The sequence below is a fragment of the Danio aesculapii genome, chromosome 16 (assembly GCF_903798145.1).
Source record: "Danio aesculapii chromosome 16, fDanAes4.1, whole genome shotgun sequence".
NCBI classification, from domain to species: domain Eukaryota; kingdom Metazoa; phylum Chordata; class Actinopteri; order Cypriniformes; family Danionidae; genus Danio; species Danio aesculapii.
The window spans coordinates 36,118,663-36,134,930 of record NC_079450.1 but is presented as its reverse complement, the minus strand read 5'-3'; the positions used below and the strand labels follow the sequence as shown (position 1 = coordinate 36,134,930).

Genomic DNA, 16,268 nt, shown 5'->3' with positions numbered 1-16,268 from the left:
GTGAAAACCGAGCACAAATTTTGTGTTGAATATTACTAGGGCATTACTAATTGACATGGTTGGTGAAGTGCTTGGTGTCAGGGTTATTTTGAAGCGGAGGGGGCAACTTTAGAGCTTCTAGCAGCTAGCTTAGTACTGCAATGAGTAATTATATGTTATGTTTACACAAATTACACGAATTACACAGGGATTAAAGCTGACAGACGTTCCCCCTCTGCAGGCTAAGCTAACATTCACAGCGCCGTGTCATGTGTGACAGCACTTCCTCAACACTGACAAGTGTTTACTTCCAGAAGAGCACTCAGCGGCCCTTTTCACTTCATTTCACACATTAATGTTGCTTTTTCCATTTGGTTACAAAATGGCTCTTTAAATTAGGAGGCTGTACAAAGGTTGTCGCGCAAAATTGTGCTCAGATATAAAACAATCAATCCTGGAGAAGCTGGGATGTTTTGTAAAAGGTGGCATTAATAATATGTCCTTTATTAATTCTCCTAAAAAAAGATTTCCATTTGCATTTTTCCATTTTCAATTTTTCAATAGCCAGATTCCCCCCTAATGAGCAATGCATGCACACCAACATGCGCTCAAAAGTCTCAAAAACTTTTAAAGATCAGTTTAGTCAAATATCCTGTTCTCCAGATTTCTATGCAAATCAATGTCTCAGTAATATAAGTAAACTACATTTTCAAATAAGATGCTTGCCACTGAGTATGTTTACATGGACACCAATAATTAATCATTTTAATGCGATTAAAATAGGGATGCTCATTTCGGTTAATTTTGACAACTGACAACCATTGCTCGTTAACCGAAAATTAAAGGTTTACTGGTCAGTGTAATATTAAATTATTATTATTATTATTATTATTATTATTATTATTATTATTATTATTATTATTATTATTATTATTATTATTATTATTATTATTATTATTATTTTAAATGATGTGTCTACTTTGTGACACTTTAAATATTGCATTTTAAATTACTGATTTATTTCATGCGAACATATTAACAACAGAACATCTTCAAGCACCAGCAGTGTTTCTAACAGCATAGAAAAAAGAATAAACTAAATAAAAAGAATAAAATAAATAGGCCTGCCCTAGATATTTTTCATTTAAATTACAAATTTAGATTACAAACGAAAACACTGACTGAATCCTTTTTAAGAATCAGCGTTTTTTCCCATTATATGTTTTTTTGTCTTCAGTCAAATAAAGAAAAACAGGCTACCTTAAATGAATCGCTCCATGAAAAATGGGCTTATGCATTTAATTAATGATCCGCTCTAATTCTTATATCACAGGCCTCTGTCAACATTTATAATATAAGTCATTAAAGATGAAAGTCTTGAGGATCTGATTTCACCTTTGAGTTTGTCTGCTTTCATTTTCATTTCATATCATTGCTTGACATTGCAGCCCAGCATTATCAGTGTTAAATGTATTTAACAAATTCTCAGCTGCAGTTTCTAGTTAGCAAACCAACACCACCACACTAACAAACACAACTCTACACATGAAGGATGATGATCTGATTCTAAAGTGCACTCAATCTGGCCTTTGCCAACTGTAACCAAATGAAACAAACACAAATTAAATATAAATATGTACCTACATCTTTTGAACAAATTGTAGGTGTAGTTGCATCCTATAAATGCAAATTTGATATGAGTCCAGTTTTTTATTCCCCAAGGTCAGTCTAAATAAAGCAGTCTGGCAAAAAATAAATAAATAAAATGTTTTTGCCCACTTTTTCTGGGATATTCCCTTCCTATTCACCTTATTCTCCGCGGACGAGTGAGCGCAGCCATTTGAATCATTTTGGCTCGAAACTTCCGGTCTCATTCACTTCCATTCATTTTTAAACGTTAAAAACAGCTCGTTTTGCTGCTTGGTGTTGCAAACTGATATTTTCTTATTGTATTATTCTACTTTGTCTGTATTCTAATGTAAACACTTGTTTGTAGAGTAAGTAGTTTGACCGTTTTTTGACGTTTATTATTCCTAGTCATTTCTCCCATAGGCAACTGAATCGGAAGTTCTAAAACAATCGCAAAAACGCGCACACTTCCGCATTGAAGAATAAGGTCAATATAAAACGAATCAATTTTGCTGCCGCCTCTTCTATAGCTGTGATTCTGTGAAAGGGCACCTGTAAGCAGCTAAAGTTATATCCAAACACTTAGAAGGTTGCATTCCAGGATCACTACATTTTTCAAATGCAGAGAAAAGCATAATTGATGCTATCTGTTTACAAAAAGGGGTGCAAGGAGGGCTAAGTCCATATTAAAATGTAAATGGGCCAACTATAGCACACATTATATACACACTCAGACATTTGATAAAAAAACAAGCCGCATGTTTTCTTTTCATCATGTCTGAGCTGGCAGACATAGCAGAAACCAAAAAAAAGTTCAAATTTAATCTGATGTCACAATAATTTTGGCTCAATCACGACATCCTTTTTATGGTCCCTTGCGCATATTTCAATAGGAGATACATCTGGATTTACATTGTGCCTACAAACCATGCTAACACGTGCACAACAAGACTTGGATCTATCAACATAGGCAAATGTAGTCATTCAAATGTAGACAGACAATCTTTTTTTGCTTTCAGGGGAGATCTGTGGGTTTAGGGTTCACAATGGACCAGGTGGTTCTGGTTCGGCACAGTTTGAGGCAGTGGTGCTGGATCGCTCCACTGGGGAAGGTCTGGTTCGATCCAAAGAGCCTCTGGACTGTGAAAGCCAGAAGGAGCACAGCTTTACCATCCAGGCGTACGATTGCGGTGAAGGTCCTGACGGCACCAACAGCAAGAAATCCCACAAGTAAATCTCTGCATAATTGTCTATGGAGCCCCATATTTTGACTTCTGAATTCCAAAATTAACTCCTTTTTTTCTCCAGGGCCACCGTGCATGTTCGTGTCAATGACGTGAATGAGTTTTCTCCTGTGTTTGTGGAGCGTCGGTACGAAGCGTCGGTGCCCGAGGGTCGTCTGTTTGATCGTATCGTGCGAGTGGAAGCTGTAGATGCCGACTGCTCTCCTCAGTACAGCCAGATCTGCTTTTATGACATCATCACACCCAACGTCCCATTCACCATTGATAATGACGGTGAGAATTGCAACTAATAGCAATCATAATATACACAGTACTCATTTCATATGATGTTTTTCTGATGAAAATAAGTCAATTACAAATAATAATAATAATACATTTTATTTAAAGCACCTTTCAAGAATCTCAAGGTCACTGTACAACATATAGATAAACAATTCAATAATTTTCAATTGCACAACATATACACAATTCAATAATTAAAAAAATAAATCAGCAGTATAAAAATAGAGAAGATGATAAAATACAAGGATATGATAGAGAATGTAGTATGCAGTTATAAAGAGTAAGTTATTTTGAACAGATCAGTTTTGGATTTAAACAGAGGGAGAGAGTCAATATTGCGAATGACAGGAGGATGAGAATTCCAGAGTTTAGGAGCAGAGTGACTGAAAGCTCTGCTCCCCATTGTGCTGAGACAGAGGGAAGAGAGAAGTAAATGGAGGAGGAGGATTTAAAGGAGTGGGAATGAGTGGTGATATGGAGGGGATCAGACAAGTAAGGTGGTGCGAGGTTATGGATGGCCTTGAATGTATGCAGGATGACAGGGCACACAAAAGTACAGATTTTAGAATGTAATGTTTAATACACACATTTTTGGGATGAAATTAGTGTGAAGTAATAATATCATGCGTTTCATTAATTATTTAATTATTTTATAAGACATAAATTCACTTTTGTACACTCAGTATTGATCTATGCTTTAATGTAGTGTGTAAAAGTTTGATGCGTTCAAACTAATGTCAATTTAATCTCCAGGCTGAAGATTAATTTTTAAGATGAATGAAAGGTTTCGCCAGAAGCTTCCATACAGGATTTGATTAAAGCTGTGAGGTTGAGGCATTCACTCTAGCTGCGCAGTAAAAAAGAACTGAATTGAAAAATTAAATTATTAAAATGCGTGAAGAACATTATTTCACTGAAGTATGAAGGTGAAGGCTGTTTGTTCCACTCTGTGGAAGCTACCAACATATTTTAGTAAAAATGATTAAAATGGATGAAAATGTTTATCTTTTACCTTTGTGCCATCCCAGACCTGTGTGACTTTCTTTCTTTTGTTGAACATAAAAGAAAATAATTTGAGAAATGTTTGTCATTTAGACAGCAGAAATAAGCAATCTGTTTGTTTTTTCCGAATCGTCTTCTCTTGTGTTCTGCAGAGTGACTAAATGATTACAAATGTAATTTAACACTATATTATAAGTTGTTTTTGGGGGTGGATTGAATTATTACTTTATTTTAATTTACATAGTTATATGTTTCTATATATAGGTGAAAACTGTTCAACATTATTAAACCGATAGTTCATTCTGAATATTATTTTTATGTTCTATGAGTACGTATTTGGCAATAGCAAAAAAATGCACTGTATTAGAAAGTTAGATCTTTCTTTTATTCCAAAATTATTGGAATTAAGGCTGAATGATATTGGAAAAATATTACATTGCGATTTTTTTTTATTTGGTGATATACATTACATTATGAATACAAATTTCACCATATGACTTAATATCTCTACAGAATTTATATGGTTAGATCCATTGGGATGATTTCTGCGGTGGAAGTTAATTTCCATAAAATCTAATTAACAATCTGTAAAATTTTTGGGGTCGCCCACACATTTTCGTTGTGGTCTTTGCTATTTGCAGTGCATATCTATATTTGCATGTGTTGTGAGTATTTTCATGCATAACAATCTATAAATACAATCAAGAAAAAAAAGATACAATTAAAATAAGATTTATTCAAGTACCGTAACTGAATGATAAAAAAAGTTAAGGTCACAAATGGTGCAATTTCTTATACCTACATTCCTTTAAAATCCTTACACAATCACAGGCATCAAAAACACATGCAAAGGATAACTATAGCACAAATAGGTTAACGGAAAACTTATTTATTCTTATATTTTGAACGATGTTGCCTGGGAAATAGTTGAGAAAACCCAACTTGACTTCAATAATAAGAAAAAACATCGTCATCTGTTTGGTTTCATTGTTTTGAAGAACAGAAAAACAAGATACTTTTGTTTTGAATGATGCATTTAATATTTTGTAATATTATTAAAGTGACGGTAGCATTACTTTGAGAATTGTTTGTTTGAAGACGCATTCAATTAATATTGTTGATTTTTTTAAGTCTTAAAATTGTACGACACTCCTGATACATTCTCCTCAGTAATACTGTTTTATAACGTTACAATCCTCCTTGTGAACATTATCATTATTTGTTTATTTATTTTATTTATTTTTAATTAATTTTCGTCCATGAGTTTTGCATGGTGAAAAATAGATTTGACCTCACATTGTGTCAGTCATATTGACACAATGTGTCTCCAAAACATTTGTCCGTCATTTCGCATCCTAAAAAGCAATTTGAGAGAAGTTTTGACAGGTCAGAGCTACCGTATGAACGAAAAGCTAAATACAGAATGCTGTCACTTGAGCCACAGATAACTTCATGACAAACACAGTGCATAAAATAAAGACAGCACTGATTTCCTGAAATAAACTTTGCATTTGGGGATAATTGTAGCGCAGCTTTTAGATAATGAGCTGAACTCCTCTTTCTCTCTATGCAGTATTGGATTAACACAATATGTAGCCTATTCCTCTTTCTTTTTCTACTTTGGAGAAGAGACGAGAACAAAGTATCACTGCTTGAATTGACTCCAAAATGTTTTGCATTATTTTGTAATGGATTAATTAATATGCATCGGCCTCAGTGTGCAATGTTTGTTTATGTGACGAATTTTTTGTATATGAATACGAAAAAAAATGCATATGAAAATTTCAGACTTCAGTGTGCAAAGACCTTTATAGGGTTATAAACAATTCTCAATATCAAGATTAAGGTGTTTTGTTAATATCAAGCTCTGAACAGCTCAGGTGGGCCTGAAGGATAGTCACCTGTCTCGATCATTCACTGCTGATCAGGACACTCATTGACAGAGCGAGGGAAGGGTGATCAATAGCCAACATTTTGTAACATGACAAATGCTGACGAAGAAGAAGCTACCCAGTGGAAAGAAACTGAAACAAGGGAGAAAGATGTAATGAGGAGCGAGGTCCTTCTTTAAGCCATGACTCTGCAGATTTTTCTGCTGTAGTGTGTGCGTGTGTGTGTGTGGTTTGCTGTGGTGATTTGGGTCAGGCTGAACCAGACACTGCTGGGTGAATATCCTTTTATTTATTGTGCCACTTCAATATGGTTCTTTTACTCTCTCTCTCTCTCTCTCTCCTCCAGTCCACTCCTGCCTTTCACACGTCCTTGTCGTTTTTTTTATTACTTTGTTTGTTTTTTGATCTCATTTATCATTTCGAGCTGCTTTTGCTTCCTTATCATATGCTCAATGTCGTTGAAAGTGTTTAGTCGGTTCTGTTATATCTCCAGTCCAAGTATGTTCTTCACCAAAGGCGTTTGGCTTTTATGAGTTTTTATGTGGTCTGTGCTTATTTTTCCCATCAAATAAACCTCTGTGTATCTCTTACACATTCAGGGAACATAAAGAACACAGAGCCACTGGACTCCAAACGGCAGCGTGTGCACAGTTTCTGGGTCACAGCATTCGACTGTGGGAAGAATCGAGCTCAGGCTGATGCTCAGGTCATAGTCACCGTCAAACCTTCCTGCAAACCAGGCTGGATCGGTAATTACTTTTACTGCAATAATACTTTTACTGTAATAATTACTTTTATTGTAATAATAATATAATAAAAGGTTTTCATGATCAGTATAATTGATATGAGTATATTATTACGATAATGAAAATCATTTATTTTATAATAACTTTTTATAATATGATTTTTTTACATTTGTATTCATATATTTAATAAAATTTAATAAGATAAGTAATTTAAAAATATTATATCTAAGTTCTTTAATATTTGAATTAATTGAAGAAAACTGAAAGAATGACATTTAGTTTCAAGACTTTCTAATACAAGTTTTGTTCTTTGACAGACGCTTATGTTTCCATTTATTTGATTAAAATACAGAAAATAATATATAATATAATTATTTGAAATATTACTAGTAGTACAGTAAAATACTGTATTTGAATACTGAACAATATTGCTAGTAGTATAAATATAGCAATAATGTTAGATTTTGGCAACCAGATTTTTAGACTCTTCATTGGTTGTCTGTGTAACATTTTATACTTTTAGATTTATATGTTTAATGTTGTCCATTTAAATTTGAAAAAAAATATTTAAAAGAAAGAATAATAATAATAATTTAAATTAATTGATAATATTTAGAAAAATGTATAATAATATTTATATATTATTTATGAGTATACAGAATAATTGAATATGTAAATAAATACAATTTAAAATACCTGTTTTGGTCAGTGCATTTTATTAAATGTTACACCAGTTTTCAAAGTTACACGATCCTTCAGTAATTAATAATTATATGAACGTATGATCTCATACAGCCGTCCCCCCACTTTTAAAATGTCCGATACGCCCCTGGTTTTAGCACTTGCTAATTCACAACACTGTCATGGAGGCTTGACAAAATGAAAATATAATAAATACATATACATAACATTATAGTTCTTTACGTAAAATTGCTGAAGGAAAAAGCAAAGTCAGCATGATCAAACAAACTAATAGTAAACTATTTGTGCCAACACTGCTGTTTTTGTTTTTAGCCACCTTTTAAGAACACTACTAAAAATAATTATATTACTTTCAGATTTTAGGCTAACAGGTAAATCATTCCACAATTTGGTTCCCTTAACAGAGAAAACAGATTGACCAAAAGAGGTCTTACAGAGTGGTACAAGACGGTCACCATTAGCAGTTGCTCGTGTGACTCTGTGAGAGGTTTGATGCCTACTGGTTAGATCTGAATACAGCATTGGAGCATGATTGTTTAAACATTTAAAAATCTATTTAAGATAATTAAATCTAATAAAACTATTAAAAACTAAAAAGGTTATGTTGACATAAAACATCACAATGATGCCATCGCATAGGCTTTTAGTCCATAATTATGTGTTTACTGTCACTTTTGATCAATTCAATACATTTTGAATAAAAGTGTTAATAAAATATCATACTGAACTTAAACATGTGAATGTTGTTGTATTTTTTTATTATCATGTTTATTTTTGAATCACAGGATGGACGAAGCGCATTGAGTACACTCCTGGCTCTGGCAGCATCCCTCTGTTCCCGAACCTGCACCTGGAGACCTGTGAGGAAACAGTCTGGAACATCCAGGCCACTGTTGAGCTTCAGACCAGTCACATCGGGAAGGGCTGTGACAGAGACAGCTACTCCGACCGCTCTGTGCGCAGACTCTGTGGTAGGTTTACCAGCAGCTCTTTTCATTTCTGATTGGCCTAAAAGTGTTCATTTTTTCCATAAATTGTCTTTGATGATGGCAGATCCTCATTCATTAGGATTAAAGATGATTAGCGGACTGAAAATTGAGGACTTTGAGTTTATCTGTTGTGCTTTCTGTCGCCCAACTGTTCATCTCCATTAGAGCAGATGGGAAAATGTCCTAAATCATTCCGTTTGCCCCAGATTAACTGCAGGATCCAGATCTGCTCAAATTAGGCTCTGCTCAATAATTCAGACTGATCTTGCTTGACCTGTAATCAAATCATCAGTTTTGTAGACTTTTAAAGATGTCTTGACATCTGAAATCAAAGTTGCCTTGATCTTTTGACAAAATAAGAGCTCTTTTTTTCTATTAAAACATTCTGCAGGTTTCAACTCCTAAAACCTCCTCCTTATTATAAAACAAGCATTCATTTAATGAAACACTCCACCTTTTTTTGAAAAACTCTCCTTTTACAGGTCAAACAGTTGACTTTTCAGCTGAATTCTGTTTCTGGCGGGGTCACTTTTAACTTAGCATAATGAATTGAATCGAATTTGACCATTAGCACCTCATTCAAAAATTTAAAAAAAAGGTTTTAATAATTTTATGATTTAAAGCACGAGTCTTCTGTAGTTTAAAAACAAAAAAAATGGCTCAGCAGTTAATGTGAGGTGTCGTTTGACATCACAGGGATACACATATTTGCATATACTCCACCTCCACAGTTCAGTTTCCGACATTCTGTTTACTCAGTGACTGATACTTTCCTATAGTGGATTGAATAGTCGTGTTGTGTTACATCAAATGCGAATAAAAGTGATTATCATGACAACATTTAATTATTATTTATTATTATTTTCAATGCTTTTATCAGATCATTTGGCAGCAGATAGTTTTAAAAAGGCACAGTTTAATGAAAGATTGCAGAGATAATTTTGTTTACAGGGTTTGTTCACCCAAAAATGAAAATTATGTACCCTATACTGACACTAAGAAATTGTTAAATAAAGTTGATGTTGTTTTATGTGCACAAAAAAAGTATTCTCTTTGATTCATAAGATTTTGATTGAACCACTGAAGTCATTGTGTATGTTTTGAAGATGTTTTTCGGACTTTGAGTGAGTTGGGAACATTGCTGTCCATGGAGAATTAGGGTGCTCTCAGATTTAATCTAAAATATCTTAATTAAATCATATGCATGCGAATACGCCAGACGTTAAACGCAAACTGATGTGAAAAGTTACGCGTTTTACTGCATTTGGTGAACTCCGACTTGGTAATTCATGTCACATGAATGCGTGAGGCCAACAGAAGAAAAAAAACGTGACTACTCGGTACAGAAATTTAGATCATGGTGGAATTGCACCGTTTAGCAGTGTCATATCATCTTATTCTATCCCGCCCCTTTTTACAGCATTGTCCAAATGAAACTCGTATCCTACAAAGCTAGTGTGACTGCAGCTTTCTCATACAATAGTGAGGTGGGTTGACGATGTTTCCTATGCAATGATTTAAGCCAATCAAAAGCGTCCATTTACTGTCAAGCTTTAAAAATCCCGCCCCCTTAAAATCAGACCTTTTCACCAAGAAGATCAAGATGAGAGTTGAAAATTTAGTTTTGCTGCTTCTGTATTTGTTTTAAATTAAGAAAAACTTCAATAACATTATAAGTGAATCTTATGGAACATTTTAAAGAAATTATAAAAATTCATAACATGACCCCTTTAATTTTTGCAGGTGCAGTGAGAGGTGAAGTGGACCTCCTGCCACCACCATCTCCTGCGACCAACTGGACGGCTGCGCTGCCGACTCTTCCCTCCTCCGACTCTTCACTGGTGTTTTCCTTCAACGGCTCCACTCATGTTGCTGTAGTGCCTGATTCAGTGGCTTCAGCAGTGTCTGGTGATCACTTCACCTTGCAGCTGTGGATGAGAAGAGGAGGAGCCAGCACTCAGCCACCGGCCAATCAGGCGAGAGGAACTCGCAAAGAGGAGGAGACTATTGTCTGCAGCACTGTGAAGAATGGTTAGTGAGCTCTACAGTGTGGCAACAACGTATGAAGATTTTAGTATACAGTGCCAATGCCAATAAAGTATGTTTTGTAGACCCCCCAGTAGGGGGTGGGTGGGGCGGGGAGTTTTGCAGCCTGTGCAGTAAGCAGGCACGGATGAAGCGCGAGTGATTTACTTGTGAAGTCAATGCAAAGATGCAATTAGACATCCTGTGGCGTAAATTTGTGCGTTTGACACCAAAATGTCTTGTCTTTGACCCATTTACTGTACATTTAATACCTCACGAAGAAGCATTTCTGAGCATGAAACCAGTACCTGTTCAGTAGTCAGTGTTAAGTCACAATGTTAAGTACTCAAACAGTGTTGTGAAACTAAACTAAACAGTGTCTTGATCTCCTTTCCAGACGACTCGTACTCTCACTACTCTCTATCTGTTCATGGCTGTCGTCTGTCTCTCTTCTACTGGCCGGATGTGTCCGCCGCCAGACCCGTCAAATTCCTGTGGAAACTGGAGCAGGTAAACGAACCATGACAGCACATTTTGGCTGCTTGACTTCTGTCACACACAATCTGCCTGTCAGGATCTGATCGTCTTGTTTTGCATCGCATAAGTACATGTGGATGTTTTCGAGCTGAGCTGAGCTTTGTCCTGTGACTCTGACAGGTGTGTGACAGCGAGTGGCATCATCTGTCTCTGAGTGTCCAGTTCCCCTCCGTCACCCTCTATGTGGATGGTGTAACGTTTGACCCCGCTCTCATCCACGACAACGGAGCCATTCCCAACCCCGCACCACACCAGCGACTGGTCATCGGAGCCTGTTGGGGTAATTTTATGATCAGAACGAAATCAATGAGCGCACATCTAGGAAAATCTTGAAGGCAGGTGCTCGATTAAGCCTAACAAAATAAAGACAGACGTAAATAGGATCCACACACTACCACTTTATCTCTGAAAAGACAATTTACTTAGACAACATTTGACCTACATGGTCTTCATAGGGTCACACAGGAAATACAAGAGAAATGATACAGTCTAATTTAAACCACTACCTGCCCAGGCTACAGATAATTCTATGATAAAGCTAATAAATATTTTAAATATGTTTTTAAAATGTTTTGTTTCTAGCTTTACCTTTTAAAAGCGAGTAAACCTAAATCTGCATTGGAATTCAACAATTTACTTGTAAAAAGAGGCATTTGGCCATTAGAAATCAAGACTGGCTCGTATATGTGACAAGTGTTGAGATGGTGTGGGGATATCAGCAGTAGGTGGAGCAGAAATCTGTAGTCATGTTCTTTTCCGAGACTCTGTGTGTTTCTGCTATTAATAGAGTCATGTATTATTCAGCTAAACAGAAGTGTTCTTACACACCGTGGCACTCATTTAGTACGTGTGTGTGGTGAAAAGATGGCCAAGCTTTCAGTCTCCTGCTGTTCTGCTATCTGGGTCACCCAGTCTGTGCTAATCATCTCTTAAATGATGGTTGACACTAGGCTGGGGATTTAAGTAATAGTTTGCTTAATAATGACAATTCTGCCATTATTTGCCCACACTTGTGTCATTTTAAACTGGAGACTGTAATTTTATTGGCAACTTGTTATTGCCGTGTAGCTTTTGCTACCTAACACCAATTCATAGTGACCAGGTAGTCCATGACAGATGAAAAACAGCAGTATAAAATTATATAAAAGTATAAATGTTTTCTAATACAAATTATTCTATACTGATCATCTTCACCTTCCCCAAAGTGTGTATGAAGCCATCCTGATTTATAAATAGTGCAATGATGCAATATGGCCTGTGTATTAAGGTTCTATGAAATAGTTTTTCTCCCTGATGTATTTCTCTCTCAAACTTTCCTCTTTTTTGGTTCAGTTTTTCTGGATTCTATTTTCCCATTTTAATTTTGTTTCTGGAAGGCTAAAATAAAATTTAGTAGTCAAAAAGCATATATCTTTTCCAACTAATCCGACTTATGGTTTTCCCAAAACTGTCCCAGAAAATTCGGAAAAGTCTCATTGGACCAAACTTTGTGACCTCATAACTTGGCGCCAGACTGTCATACAGACTTAAGTTTGGGCTCATTTAACTCAGACTACCAATATGCCAATCACTGATGACCTTTCAACTTACTAGCCACACCCTTCTTCCATAAAAAACTGCCATTGACTTTACAGCGGACATACTAAAAACATACAAGTTCATACTAACAACATACTAATGCATACTAGAAGCATACTAACAAGCATACTAATCATACTAGCAACATGCTAATTCATACTAGAACCATGCTAATTTATGTAGCCACTCAGAACATCTTAGCAACCACGTAGCAACACCTTAGCAACTGCTTAGCAAACAGTCAGAACACCTTAGCAACACCTTAGCAACTACTCAGAACCCCCTATCAACCGCCTAGCAAGAAACATGCCATTCCATACTAGAAACCTGCCAACATATGTACATGTACTTTTCTATGCCGACTGTTTCAAACGTCTTCCAAAACCACTTCAATTATTTAAACTTTAAAACTACTTCAAACTTTCAGACGAGGCTTTCTCAAGCCACCATAAAGTTTGCCTACGAACTTTACTTTTCTAGCTGTTGTTGTTGTTGTTATTTATTTGAGTGTATTCTATCATAAAAATGTCAAATATTTCTTGGGCAATTACCTATTGAACAAAACTGAGCTTCTGTTTTGACTGCATTGCTGATACAGCGCTATATATAATCTGCATTTTTAAATTCTGGATACAAAAAAACTTTGACTGTCTGTTTTTACCCAAATCTATGGCTTCAGAAGACTTTGTGACATTTAAAAACTTGCATTGCGCTTTTTTCCCTATAAAAAGACAAAAACATTCACTATCCTGAAAAAACAGATTAACGTTTTTTTAGCATCGATGCATTAAACTGTGATAAAAATGACAGTAAATACGTCTGAAATAAATAACGGCAACCTTGAAAAGAAAACTGACTTTTAAATGGTTCAAATGGCATGTTGATAAGTAAAGAATGATCATACTTTAAAATGTTAGATGAACTTTTCCATTCAAATAAATCAATTCAGCCTTTTAATCTGCTTTGGCTTTTTCCTTCTGTAGAGCCAGAGGAGAAACCGAAAGACATTGTGAACAACACCATGCCAGAGGTTAAAGACACAGGTAAGCTTTACACCAGGACAGTGTGTATGTGTGTGCATGCGTGCGTGTGCAAGATCAATAGAGATAATAAGTTAAATGGTGACGTGTAATGTTTTTTTTAAAGCCTGCGTTGATTCACACCCACACACACATTTCTGTTACTAATTAATTTTAGCTTATTGTTAAACATTTAAACCACTAACGTTTGACGTTTTTCAACCATTTTTTTTTCTTTCAGTTTTTACATTTTTTTCCAGTTTCATTTTGCAGTTTTCGGCTTTAGCCACATGTGGCATGTCTCAAACACAATTTATGTATTTCCATCATATTATTGTTTTTACAAAAGTGAATGATAACACTAATGGAGCTGATGGAGTTGATAATTAATCTACCATTAGTTTATCCTAAACATTTTGCACTTAAAGAGCCCCTATTATGGGTTTTTGAAAATGATCTTCCATGCAGTGTGTACAAAATAGTCGAATCAGAGTCGAATAAATGAATTGTGTTGGGTTCGTATCTTTTAATATAGAGTTCGGGGATTTTATATAATGTTACTTATTCAGGTTTAGTTTTTTGTAAATAATAAAATATTTTTCTAGGAGATGCAAAATGTACACATAATTCTAAAGTCACTAATATACATCTTCTTATTTTGGGTCATAGGGAAGTTTGTCAGTGGATATAAAGGGCTTTTGTCAGGCGTGACGGTGCGTCCAGGAAATGTGGAGCCACACAGTGTTGTGGAGTGTCTGTATGCCTGTCGAGAGGGGCTGGATTTTGGAGATCTTGAGACATTGGGCTCAGGCATGAAGGTACATAAAATTCATTTGATTTTGGTCACCTTACTTATGGTATGGTAATGCTTGTAATGTTTAGACTAACCACAGTGTCCCGTCCTCAGGTGCATGTGAACCCGAGTCAGTCAGTGCTGGTGTTAGAGGGAGACGACATTGAAAGCTTCAACCGTGCCGTTCAGCAGGTGACTTACAGAAACTCTCTACGATTCGCCACTCCTGGTGTCCGTCCACTCAAACTCACCACCTCTCTCAGGTACACCAACATCTACACACTAAAATAATCATTTATTATTGATTACATAATATGTTAATGCTAAAGAGGAGTGTAAAATAAAGTGCCAATTACATACTAAAAGTATACACACCTGCATGTACATAAAGCCACACTGTACTAAATAAATACAGACTTATATACACTCTACAAATTTCATCAGGATGTAATGAGGTCAGTGAATAAAATACATTTACTGTAGGGTTTTAGGTTTTGTAGAATTTATCAGTTAAGCCCTGGGTAGTGTACTTCAGGGAGTGTATTACAGAAATACTCTTAAAATCGTATCATATCTGTTTGGAAAATTCTAACATGGCAGTTCATCCTTGTCATGTACTGTATTCACACTTTGTTTCTACTACATTCACTCTGACTCTCCATTATGAATTGCATATGATGATGAAGGTGAGGTTCCATGTGCAACTTTTATTTAAAGCAGTGGTCTCAAATTCTCAATTCCTGGAGGGTCACAGCTCTGCAGATTTTAGCTCCAACCACCTCCAACTTACACCTGCTTAACAGTCTCTAGTAGTCTTGAACACCTTGATTAGTTGAATCAGCTTTGTTTGATTAGGGTTGGAGCAAAACTGTGCAGAGCTGCGGCCCTCCAGGAATCCAGTTTGAGAACAGGCAAGGATCCAGTAGGAGCAAATAGTAAAAGAAGGGCTGATCCACAACTGTAGTCCATTTAACAGACAAAGTACTAGGGCCAGGCAGCAAACAATCAAACTATGGCTGCTGATGAAATCACACACTTCCTTACTATATAATATGTGAGCTGTTATATTAACAATATATTACACTGTCCCATTCACCTGATGTGTTTAGGTCATGTGATGATGACAAATGGCAGATGTAGTACATCTAAATTCCATTCTTACTACTCACATCTATACTCTATTGAACTTACTTTTTTAATGGTCGTGTAGTAAGTTTAAATTCAAATATTGTACCTACACGAGTAGTATGTGATTTCATACACAGCTTATAAAAAAAAAGAAGAGGGAAAACATGCAGTCAAACCCTGCTGTGTTCACACCAGACGAGGCACGCGTGGATAAATCACGGTATTCGCACCTAAATAGACGCGTGAACATTTTGAGTTAACTCGCTTCATTCACATGTCATATCCGTTTCATTCGCGCGGCTTCTGTTTGCCCAGTGAGTCTAGCTTGCTAAGTAGCTACCATAGATTTTATTGAAAGAATAGCTGTGTTTGTCTGCTTTTATGAAGGCTGAAAAACAGCATGGATTCGTTTGGAGCCTTGTATGAGTGCACTAGGTCTTTTCAAAGGTGGCTCCAGCTCTGTGAGTTTATCGACTCCTCCAGAAACTATACCTGGATGATGGAAGCTTTCAGTGCTGCTTCCACCTGAGCCGTGCTCAGTTTGATGAACTGTTGTTCATTGTTGGCAGGAGGATTTTCCCCCGAGACACCAACAACAGGCGCTACGTCATAATCACGCCCCTACAAGACAAAGCTCATGATTGGTTAACACGGCACGAATGTCAGCTGAAATTTAGATTTTCCTACTCGAGCGATTCACGCAAAATAAAAGATACCCGCGTT

The 16,268-nt window shown here is 36.0% G+C and overlaps 1 protein-coding gene across 1 annotated transcript in view; it reads left to right on the top strand.

Moving 5' to 3' along the window:
• clstn3 (calsyntenin 3) overlaps nt 1–16,268 on the top strand; it is a 45,896-nt gene that overhangs the window by 14,004 nt on the left and 15,624 nt on the right. Inside the window, exons 4-13 of the mRNA XM_056475127.1 lie at nt 2,628–2,838; nt 2,917–3,125; nt 6,628–6,777; nt 8,262–8,447; nt 10,209–10,496; nt 10,888–11,000; nt 11,148–11,307; nt 13,589–13,648; nt 14,294–14,442; nt 14,532–14,680. Coding sequence (XP_056331102.1) covers nt 2,628–2,838; nt 2,917–3,125; nt 6,628–6,777; nt 8,262–8,447; nt 10,209–10,496; nt 10,888–11,000; nt 11,148–11,307; nt 13,589–13,648; nt 14,294–14,442; nt 14,532–14,680 — 1,675 coding nt within the window. The remainder of the gene's footprint in view (nt 1–2,627; nt 2,839–2,916; nt 3,126–6,627; nt 6,778–8,261; nt 8,448–10,208; nt 10,497–10,887; nt 11,001–11,147; nt 11,308–13,588; nt 13,649–14,293; nt 14,443–14,531; nt 14,681–16,268) is intronic.